Source organism: Aquarana catesbeiana, linkage group LG04 (genome assembly GCF_042186555.1).
Source record: "Aquarana catesbeiana isolate 2022-GZ linkage group LG04, ASM4218655v1, whole genome shotgun sequence".
In the NCBI taxonomy this organism is placed as follows: domain Eukaryota; kingdom Metazoa; phylum Chordata; class Amphibia; order Anura; family Ranidae; genus Aquarana; species Aquarana catesbeiana.
The window spans coordinates 148266917-148278941 of NC_133327.1; the positions used below are offsets into that span (position 1 = coordinate 148266917).

A 12025-nucleotide genomic window follows, 5' to 3' on the forward strand; every position below is an offset into this window, starting at 1 on the left:
ATTGAAGAGCATTCAAGTCCCCAGCACCACAGGATTCAGCTAAAAATACCTTCTGCAAACAAATCATGCAGACAGAGACACACAAACAAACATGATAATGTCTGGAGTGCTGACCTCCTGTGGTAGGTTAGGTTAAAGACCCTGTTAAAACTAAAATCAATATAATTTAAAAAGGAAGAAGGTTAGTGGGAAGAGAAACAACGTTATAAACCGTGACTAAAAACACAGACTCAGCAGCTTATAATCTATATAGTGCATAATGAACGTAGAACAATTTAAATACAATAGATATTTTGACTGCTTGATTTGCCACATATGGTTGACTGGACAACAAAATATTACTCTCCCTATTAAAGATACAAAAAAAAAAATTTTTTTTTTTTTTTAGCAATGGTGAGGATTAAAAAAAGCTGCATTGCTATACATATCTCTGGCCACTACCTAAACATGCTTCCCCTCCAATACCCACAATGGGAAGTGTCATCCCATGTTGGTTACCTGAGCAGCCAATCGCCATGCCTGAAAGTTATGTGGGAAATACAGGACAAAAGAGGAGCTGTCTGGGCTATGAGCAAGGTTTAAGTGACAAAGGTGGAAAAGACTTTCTAAATGGTTACCATGTAGCGTTAAGCACCAGTAAAAGCAGTGGTCAGGACATTTAATAGGTAATTTAAAACAGCAGTCAAACTGCAGCCCACTGGTTGCATAAGACTGCCACCTGCAATAAAATGGCCTTGAGCAGAACAGGACTTAGCGCCTAAAAGAAGGATCACACTAATATGTGCTGCCCTATTCGCATCAGCCTTCATAGGAAAAAAGAAAATGTTCTGGCTGGCCGCACAACTAAAAATCACCTTTATTGAAACATTTTTTTAAAAAGTCCATCTTAAGACTGGGAAATGCAGCTCATGCATTTCATGCCAAATCATTTAATCGCAAGGTTTTTTTTTTTTTTTGTTAACCCACAACACTACTGCTGGATATTCCTTTTATTAGCCTACTGACACCAATGCCAGGGTGTAGGAGTTCATTTATCAGCCCACTGACCACCAACATAGGGGGATTTATTCACTTTTAGGCTCCTTTCACACTGGGGCAGGAGGTGTGTCAGCGGTAAAGCGCCGCTATTTTTAGCAGCGCTTTACCGTCATTTTAGCGGCCGTATTCGGCAGCTAGCAGGGCGGTTTTACGGTTAAAAACCATCGCAAAAGCGACTCTTCGGAGGCGCTTTGCCGGCGGCATAGCCGTGGTGCCCCCATTGATTTCAATGGGCAGGAGCGGTATACACACCGCTCCAAAGATGCTGCTAAGCAGGACTTTTTTTCCCGTCCTGCCAGCGCACCGCTCCAGTGTGAAAGCCCTCGGGGCTTTCACATTGGAGACAAAGCAGCGGCACTTTCAGGGAGCTCTGCAGTTGCTATTTTTAGGGGGTATTGCATTTTACAGCACAAAGCCATGATTTTTTTTTTTTTTTTACAGCACACAGGAGGGAGGGCTTGCAACTCCATGACTACATAGGCACTGACCATTAGCAATGTTGTCCAGTCAAAAATGTGTACTTGATAGCAATTTTCCAGTTTGTGTTACGGTTGTATATTATTTCTGTGTTTTTAGTCACTGCATACCATGTTACAATGGGGGAAAGGGGGTTGCATAAATACTTGCAGATACACCCCTATGAAGTAGTGTTTCTCAAGTCCAGTTCCCCAGCATGGCAATGCATGTTTCCCCAATTTGTTCTGTTTGCTCAATTAAAAAATATCAATAAATTTGGTTAAACAATTACTAATTAACATACCAGTGCTCCTACAAAAAAAAAAAAAAAAAAAAAAAGTCTGAAAAGCATGCACTGCTAATGAAGAACTGGATTGGTAAACAATAAACCTATATATGTTCTAGGATTTCATTTCTCTTACAGTTGTGCTCACAGGTTTACATAACCTGGCAGAACTTATGATTTCTTGGGCATTTTTTCAGAGAATATGAATGAGAACACAAACATTTTTTACTCATGGTTAGTGTTTGGTTAAAGCCATTTATTATCAATCAACTGTGTTTACTCTTTTTAAATCATAATAACAGAAACTACCCAAATGACCCTGATCAAAAGTGTACATACCCTGGTGATTTTGGCCTGATAACATGCACACAAGTTGACACAAAGGGGTCTGAATGGATATTAAAAAGGTAACCATCCTCACCTGTGATCTCTGGACTCCTGACAAACCCTTGCATCCTTTATCCAGTGCTGCACTGACGTTTCTGCATTCTGAGTCATGGGGAAAGCAAAAGAATTGTCAAAGGATCTGCAGGAAAAGGTAGTTGAACTATATAAAACAGGAAAGGGATATAAAAAGCTATCCAAGGAATTGAGAATGCCAATCAGCAGTGTTCAAACTAATCAAGAAGTCAAAAATGAGGGGTTCTGTTAAAACCAAACCACGGTCAGGTAGACCAACTAAAATTTCAGCCACAACTGCCAGGAAAATTGTTGGGGATGCAAAGAAAAGCCCACAAGACTTCAGGTGAAATACAGGACTCTCTGAAAACATGTGGTGTGGCCGTTTCAAGATGCACAATAAAGAGGCACTTAAAGAAAGATGGGCTGCATGGTCGAGTCGCCAGAAGAAAGCCATTACTACACAAATGCCACAAAGTATCCTACTTACAATACACAAAACAGCACAGAGACAAGCCTCAAACCTTCGGGCACAAAGTCATTTGGAGTGATGAGACCAAAATTTAGCTTTTTGGCCACAATCATAAAAACGCTACATTTGGAGAGGAGTCAACAAGGCCTATGATGAAAGATATGGAGGTCGATCGCTGATGTTTTGGGGATGTGTGAGCTACAAAGGCACAGGAAATGTGGTCAAAATTGTTGGCAAGATGAATGCAGTAGGTTATCAAAAAATACTAGAGGAACATTTGCATTCATCAGCCAGGAAGCTGCGCATGGGACATACTTGGACATCCCAACATGACAATGATCCAAAACACAAGGCCAAGTCGACCTGTCATTGGCTACAGCAGAATAAAGTAAAGGTTCTGGAGTGGCCATCTCAGTCCCCTGCCCTCAATATCATTGAGCCACTCTGGGGAGATCTCAAACGTCCAGTTCATTCAAAGACAGCCCAATAATTTACAGGAACTGGAGGCTTTTTGCCAAGAGGAATGGGCAGCTTTACCATCTGAGAAGATAAAGAGCCTCATCCACAAATACCACAAAAGACTTCAAGCTGTCATTTATGTTAAAGGGGGCAATACATGATATTAAGAACTGGGGTATGTAAACTTTTGATCAGGGTCATTTGGGTAGTTTCTGTTGTGATTATGATTTAAAAAGAGTAAACACAGTTGATATTAAATGGCTTCAGCCAAACACTAACCATGAGTGAAAGAAAAATTTGTGTTATCATCCATGTTCTCTGAAAAATGGCCAAGAAATCAAATTCTGCCAGGGTATGTAAACTTATAAGCACAACTGTATGTCACATATGCATGTGGCATTAGTAGATTGTCCCATGGAGAGGTTAGTAACTCCATCACAGTGAACACGTCCTCCACCAGAAGGCCCTACAAAAAAAAAAAAAAAACACTGTGACAGAGGACACATATTAACCGATAAAACTGCAGTTCTGTCCATCTTCTGCTTCCCAAATGAGCTCCTTTTTGCTTTGGGCCAGGCCACTTTCTTTGGGTCCTTGTTCCTGCTGCTAATGTGCATGTCATCAGAAGCATACGTGGTAAGTGAGATGTTTGAACCAGAAGTGGGACGGGTTAGAGAATTGGATTGGAGGGTAGGGGAGCTGACCGAGTGAGGTACAAGTAGCTGCGAAACAAAACAGCATAAAAAGCGATATATATATATATATATATATATATATATATATACACACACAAATAGACACAAAAGCAGGATCATTCCATCCATGTTACATTGTCCAAGGGGGAGGTAGGTTAGGTGGGACACATCCAATGCTCCCCCAGCCACAATCTATTGAGTTGAAGGTTCCACAGAATATAGACACATTCTTTTCTCAAAAGACTGTTTCCCTATACACATGAATAGGGAAATCTGCTACCACATACCATGGACAGAAGTATGTGTCTATTGTGGGACTTTTAATTGAAGTAGATTGCAGCAGAATCTGGAGAGCAGAGGTAAACTTACTATGTGGTACACCTAAACCCCTCCATCAAATAAACGAATAATTAATAGCACTATTAAACTTGCCATAAGAGAGATATGGTAACTAACATCTAAAATTGCATTTACCTGGTTATTGTACTTGTTTTAATATTTTATAAGATGCTGCAAATTCAAACTTTTGACTTTTTTCTAACTTTGTTGACCTGGATGCTTGTTGTTGGTCTGCATCTCAGAAAATGTAGAAGCCAGAGACAACCAGGCTACAAGCCTTTTCACAAATGACAACCCCCACATTTCAATCATTGCAGGTTTATCTTAATAAGTAGAACTATAGGCAAAACTTTTTTTTTTTTTTATCTTGGATAGAGCAAAGGAGGGTTATAACCAATCAGATTTTTTTCCCCGCCATCTGTGTCCCATTGCGGAGATTTCTCTTTACTTCCTGTCCACAAGCCAAAGAGGAAGTGAGAGGAAATGCCTACCAATTAAGGGAATCCCTTGGGGACCCCCAGGTAACCATAACCAGTGTGCCCATTAGAAGATTTTCCCTCTATTACATTTCTGGGGACAACCCAAAATTTTGGATTTTTTTTACTTTCAATGATAATGGACAAATAGAGGGTGAATCTCCTTATAGGGAGCACACACAGCAATAAAAATTGACAAGCATTCTAATTCCTGTCCACTCTATCCAAAACTAAGAACAAGTTTTGCCTTTCGCTATACTGGTAGTTTCTCTGCCCCAAAGAAGCTGTACACGGGTAAAAGCAGGCACATATAGTTACCAGCACCACAGCCAGGCCGTCACTCAAAGCTTTTCAGAGCTAAAAATTTGGATTTTGTGTATTCTTAAATCATACCAAAAAAAAAAAAAAACCACAAAGGCCAGAAGATAAAAATCATCAACTAATCAAGCTCCTGTATATTTATTCAAGTGTGTATTCACGCTTCATGTTATCTTTCTGAGAAACACTAATAAAATGCTCATCCCAGTCCTCATACACACACGTTAAGGTTCTTGGAGTAGCACCAGAGGCACTCTACCTGTATTTCTGGTGTGCAGCACAGACATGTCTTGAAGTACATTTTCTCAGAAATTGCCTTTACCTTTGACATATATGATGTCATTGTTGAGTACTTAGAAATAAAAAAAAAATAAATAAAAAAAAAAGTAGAAATCTTAAATTTCACAAATAAACCCTAAGGCTTAAAAAAAATAATAATAATTAGGACCTGAAAAACAGTGAATGGGGACACACCAGACTCCTGCTGGGAGCCGGAGCGTGCTGCGGTGTGAACTCAGCCCTAAAGTGTTTGCAAAGGGGAACTTCACGTTAAAGAAAAACGTGTCTTCCCCTGCCTTCTCCCCCCTCCCTCTCTCACATTTGGATATTCTTCTTCTTTTTTTTTTTTTTGCATGTGCAGTGAAGGCGAGAACAATGTTCGCCCCCAATTCTGGGCATGCACATTTGTGAACACATCAGTATGGAAATTCCAATACTTGGCATGTCTTTGCATGCCCGAAAACGTGCCAGAAAAAAAAAAACATGGTGGTAGGCAAATGGGTCGAAAATTAAGACTGGAAAGTAGAACTATAGGCAAAACATTTTTTTTTCCCCCATTTTGGGTAAAAGGTTTATTTTTGCCAACTGTCTCATTGGGGAGATTTACCTTCACTTCCTGTCCCATAGCCAAACAGAAAGAGAGAGGCAATCCATGCAAATTAAGGGAATCTCTTGGGGACCCGAACTAGTGTCCCCATTAGAATATTTCCCCTCTATTAACTTTTCTAGGGACAATTCCAAAAATTTAGATTTTCTTTACTCTCACCTTCAATGATAATGATAAACAGGACAAATAGAGCGGGCAAATCTCCCTAACAGGGACACAAACAGCAAAAAAAAAAAAAAGTTTTGCCTTTAGTTATACTTGCTTATACTCACTCTTTAATTTCCATCTGTTTAGCAGGAACCTGAATGGAGTTGGGAGCCTTCACATAAGCACTGTAGCTTCCACATATAAACTATATTGTCTAGCTTTACATGCACATTAACTTTTTGGCAACCCAGTCTTGGACAGTAGGGTTAAATATTGAGCTGGCCTACCCTTTTCAGCTATAACAGCTTCAACTCCTCTGGGAAAGCTGTCTACGAGATTTAGGAGTGTGTCTATGGGAATGTTTGACCAGTCTTCCAGAAGCGCATTTGTGAGGTCAGGCACTGATGTAGACAAGAAGGCCTGGCTCAGGTCAGAACTCTGTGCAGGCCAGTAAAGTTCCTCCACCCCAAACTCACTCATTCATGTCTTTATGGGATTTGCGATGTGCAATGGTCCAAATCATTTGGGGGGGGGGGGGGGATGGGGTGTATGGTGTGGGGTTGTGTTTCAGGGGTTGGGCTTGACCCTTTAGTTCCAGTGAAGGGAACTCTTAAGGCGTCAGCATACCAAGACATTTTGGACGATGTTCCTAACTTCGTGGGAACAGTTTTGGGATGGCCCCTTCCTGTTTCAACATGATTGCACACCAGTGCACAAAGCAAGGTCCATAAAGACATGGATGAGAGCTTTTGGGGTGGAGGAACTTGACTGGCCTGCATAGAGTCCTGACCTCAACCCGATAGAACACCTTAGAGATGAATTAGTGTGGAGACTGCAAGCCAGGCCTTCTCAGCCACATCAATGCCCGACCTCACAAATGTGCTTCTGGAAGAATGGTTAAGCCTTCCCATAGACACACGCCAGAGGGCTTTCACACTGGAGCGGTGCGCTTGCAGGAGGGTAAAAAAAAATCCTAAAATCAGCATCTTTGCAGAGCTGTATACACCGCTCCTAAAGCGCCCTTGCCCATTGAAAACAATGGGGCAGCGCAGCCAAACCGCTGGCAAAGCGCCGCTTTGCGGGCAGTTTTAACCCTTTTTCACCCGCTAGCGGGGGGGGGGGGGGGTGTAAAACCGCCCTGCTAGCAGCCAAAAAGCGCCTCTAAAACAACGGTAAAGCGGCGCTAAAAATAGCACCGCCTGCCCGCCGACGCCTGAAAGTACATTCAAAGATGAAATGTCAGAACCTAATCTACTGCCACTGACGTTTTGGTATTTCACAATTGAATAACGAGGTTGGGGTCAATTCCAGACTTAGAGAAAAGTCAAGCCTGTGTGTACCTCTAGAATCTAGGGAAATTCCACAGGGCGAGTGATGGATGGATTGGTAAACTAACATGGGTACTTTAAGACACTACTGTTGCACTTCTATACTGTTTTTTTTTTTGGGACTAGTCAGGTTTACTTTGTACACACCACCAGTCAACCAAGTCACCTCTAATTATGATTAGCCTAGGCCTAGATCATAGGTTCATTAATGCCGGAAATTCAGTTCTATACTTCGCCTACTGAAGATCTCATACAGTAAAAGGGATCCTATAGTTTATCTACCCCATCCTCATCCATTCACAGAACATATAGGCACCCTGTGACTAGACAAGGGGAGAGGAGGGGTGGAAAAATTACTGAGTGGCTTCTGTGTAGGAGAGTCGCTGGTCTTATCACAGCTCTGAAAGTAGTGATGATCATAAATTAGATGAACTTTTTTTTTTTTTTTTTTGTATACATAAGTCAAACAATAAGTTCTGCTTAAAGGGGTTGTATGCATTAAAGTGAAAAACCTCCGGTCATGCGCAAGCCCCCCCCCCTTTACTTACCTGAGCCCTGTAATTCCTGTGACAGGAACGAGCACACCAGCTCCAGCCAGTGTCTCGTGTCCTGATCGGATAGATTGATAGCAGCGCAGCCATTGGCTCCCACTGCTGTCAATCAAATCCAATGATGCGGGCGCCGGGGCCCGAGTCCTGCTGTCTGTCAATAGGGTGTTCTGAAGGAGAGCGCTTCTTCGATGGGGCACTCAAAAAAAAAAAAAAAAAAAAAAGAGAAGAAGGAGCCACCAGCGCCACTGAGGGACCCCAGAAGGGGAGGATCGGGGCCACTCTGTAAAACCAACTGCACAGAGGAGGCAAGGGATGACATGTTTGTTATTAAAAAAATTAAATTAAAAAAAATAAATAAATAATAAAAAAAAACCCACACGTGAGGGTTTAGTAACCCTTTAAGCCAGAGTTTTTTTTAATGCTTTTCATTTGAGATGAATGAATGGTCATCTTGTGTGGCACCTCAGAACACCCTGTTCTTCCTCCAGAAATAACTAGTTTTAGAAGCACCTACATGAACAGGCAATCGTCAACATTGGTAGTCAATGGCCAACAAATCATGCAGGTGCTTAGTAACTGTCTGCAATTGGTACTTGAAAGGCAATACTGCAGACCGATAGTCACACATGTATTTGATACATAAATGTCATACATAAAAACAGGTTGAGGCAGGACAATTAAGATTGACGCATCTAGGTCAATATAAACAGCTGCAGAATCAGACATGAATCACTTCCCATGCTCACACCCATGTGGCAGGGAAGTCCAAACTCTCCTATTAAGTATGTTGCCATAATACAGGGGGATGATTACATTTACATATTCAAATATGGCAAAATGGAAACACCACAATTGTATGTAAAAACAACCAGACTACAAACTTACATATTCAAAATCCCAGGGCTCATATACCTTTTAAAAGGAAAAAAGTTCACTTACTGTAACATGTTACACCTTTATTTAAAGGTGTAACATGGAATATGCTATTATAAAGCCCCTGCCCACCCCCCCAATTTCCCCTTTGACAGCAGGTGGGGGGGGGGGTCCTCTCCCCTTACCTTTTGTCACAATTTAAAAAACTGCTCAGCTGTGCTTAACAAGTTAATTGATAACTAAGAGCTGTCTAATGCCATGGCAGAATGGACTTGTAGTTTATTCAGATAACTCTGTGTGGGCAGCGCCCCGTAAACTACAAGTCCAGTCTGCCATGGCAGTAGACAGCTTGTAGTTATCAATGAACTCTGAGGGCACTGGAGCTCCCACATAGTTCATGGATTCTTCCTTCACTTCAATAACTGTCTGCCTGGACAGGAAGACAGCTGTAATGAGTCTGCAAGAGCCTGGATATTGCACCCATCTGCTAATCGCAGATTCAATGTAATAATAATAATTATAAAAATAAATAAATAAAAATAAAAAAAAATGTTTTGCTATTAAAAGGTGAACTTATCCTTTAATACTGAAATGTATTTCATCAAGTAACATCTGACAAAACATGACCCTGTGATAGTAAGTAGCACATCAGATTTTATAGCTGTTAACACAAAACAGTATAACCAGTTGTAGATTGTTCAAATTTCTATAATAAAAAAGGAATTGATATTTATATTGCATGTATGATGTGTCTTAGTGGGGGAATACCTCTCTAAGATCTCTAATTACTCTTGTGATGCAAAAGTATATAATTAAATAAATACATTTTAAAATTGTTCTACAAAATTACCTAATCACAGAGATTTGCCTATACTGCACCACTTGCAATTTTACAGAAGGCAAGAATACAAATACCATTCTGGGACTTAAATAGTGTAGGAAAGGTTTACAAACCCTTGCAGGTCTTTTCTGCTGCCACAGTGCAGCACGTGTTGCAGTAAAATGATTAGAGATTGTAACCACGCCCACTTCACTAATGAAAATGTTTACTGCTATTGTGTTACATTAAAAAGCCATAGTTCACCTTTACCAAAAACTGCCTATGCAGATAAGGGACATCTGCCGGTGAAGGCAGCTTTCACCAAAGTTAAATAATGTCCTTGCTATAGGTGTAGGCCATTTATATACCTCATGAAGCCTGACTGAAATACTTCTAGGATGTTGCTAAGAGAAACCTAGTGTTACTGCCCATCTCCATCATCACAGGAGCACGCTCTGTGATTAATACCTCCTCACATGCGCTCTCTTTCTCACCCCTGATACAGTAGGTCTGAGCTCAGAGTTTTGGAGCCCACTCCTGTGATGGTGAAGGTGAGCGGTTAAAGTGAGTTCCACCCAAAAATTGAACTTCCGCTTTTCCGGTTCCTGTCCCCCTCCGGTGTCACATTTGGCACCTTTCAGGGGGGAGTGGGAGCAGATACCTGTCTAATACAGGTATTTTGCTCCCACTTCCGGGAATAGATATCCGAGCCACCCGCGGGCATCTACGGCACTTCCGGCACCTTCTCTGTCCCCCCGCTGTCTTCTGGGAGACACACAGGTCCCAAAAGACAGCAGGGACCAGTGGGATAGCGCAGTGCGATTTGCGCATGCGCAGTAGGGAACCAGGAAGTGAAGCCTTCACGAAGATGGTGGTGGCAGCACCCGACAGCCATGGGATAGATCGGCTTCAGTGCCAACATCGCAGGCGCCCTGAACAGGCAAGTGTCCTTATTTTAAAAGTCAGCAGCTGCAGTATTTGTAGCTGCTGACTTTTTTTTTTTTAATAAAATCGGCGGACCTGCGCTTTAACACTAGGGGTCTCTTAGCAATATTCTTAGCAACATCCTAGAATTGTTTGTCAAGCTTCATGGAGGTACGTAAATGGCCTACACCTATAGCAAGCGCATTATTTACCTTTGGTCAAAGCTGCCATTTGTTTTTATAGAAAGGTATGTAAACCCATCAAAATCTGGTTTTCTGCAGTAATTTGTCATTAAATGTGATCTGCTCATCTAAGTTACAACAAAAGAAAAAACATAACATGTTTAAGTTGATAACACAAACAACTTTAATGTATCAGGTCTTTATTGAACACACCTATTAAAAACATTCAGTGTTGGGGGGGCGGGGAGTAAGTGAACTCTTTGCGTTAATAGCTGGTCAAACCTCCTTTGGCAGCAATGGCTTCAAGCAAGCACTTTCAATAACTCTGGATCTGACCTGCACAACATTCAGGAGGAATTTTTGATCATGCTTCACTCAGACACATTTGTAGGATGTCTGCCGTGAACAGATCTCTTGAGATCTTTCTACAGCTTTTTTTTTTTTTATGGGGTTAAGGTCTGGGCCCTGCCTGGGCCACTCCAAAAGGAGCATTTTCTTCTGAAGTCAGTCTGTGGTAGATTTACTTTGATGCTTAGGGTTCGCTGTCCTGCTGATCACCCAACTTTTACTAAGCTTCAGCTGGCAGACAGCCACCCTGACATTATCCTGTAGGAAATTTTGGTAAACTCAGGAATTCACTTTCCCCTCGATGATGGCAAGCGGTCCAAGGCTCTGAGGCAGTGAAGCAAGGCCAACTCATGATGTTCCTTCCACCATACTTCACCGTTTTGATGTTGGCAAGCTGTGCCCTTTTTGCACCATATATAGTACTGAGTATTCTTTTAGAACAAATCAATTTTTGTTTCATCAGTCCACAAAAAAACATTTTCCCAGTAGTATTGTGGTTTGCTAAGGTGCCCTTTGGCAAACTTCAGGCACACAACAATGTTTTTTTGGAAAGCAGCAGCTTCCTCCGTGATGTTCTGCCATTGACACCCTGCTGGTTCAAAGACATATGTATGGTAGACTCATGAACAGGGATATTTGCCAGTTCCAGTGAGGTCTTCGGGCCTTTAGCTGTTAGAAGTGTGTTATCCTTTACCTCATTGAGAATTCTACGTTGAGCCTTTGGAGTCATGTTTGCTGGGCGTCCACTTCAAGAACAGTAGCCACAATACTAAAATACCATATGCAGATAAAAATACTCTTGATAATATGTCTTAGAGAGCCCTTTTTGTGAGGCATGGTTCACTTCAGCTGATGCTTCTTATAAAATCGCAATCTTAAACTGGGTATATCAAGGCAAGGATTGCATTAAGGTAAAAGACCTTTCATGTTCGGCTCCCCTCCAAACACTTACACAAATCCTATCTCTATCCAGCACTGCTGCTCTATATCTCCTCACAGGGACTTCGGTAGCAGTGTTCACTTAACTT

At 41.6% G+C, this 12025-nt stretch overlaps 1 protein-coding gene across 2 annotated transcripts in view; it reads right to left on the reverse strand.

Annotated features, from left to right (window-relative positions):
- The window catches only part of LOC141139582 (calcium-binding protein 39), a 51089-nt gene that overhangs the window by 14743 nt on the left and 24321 nt on the right, over positions 1–12025 (reverse strand). The window contains exon 3 of one of the 2 annotated variants that reach the window (XM_073625856.1): positions 3623–3832. The exons of the other annotated variant lie outside the window; for it this stretch is intronic. Within the exon in view, the coding sequence (XP_073481957.1) occupies positions 3623–3832 (210 nt within the window). The remainder of the gene's footprint in view (positions 1–3622; positions 3833–12025) is intronic. 2 annotated transcript variants of the gene reach the window in all.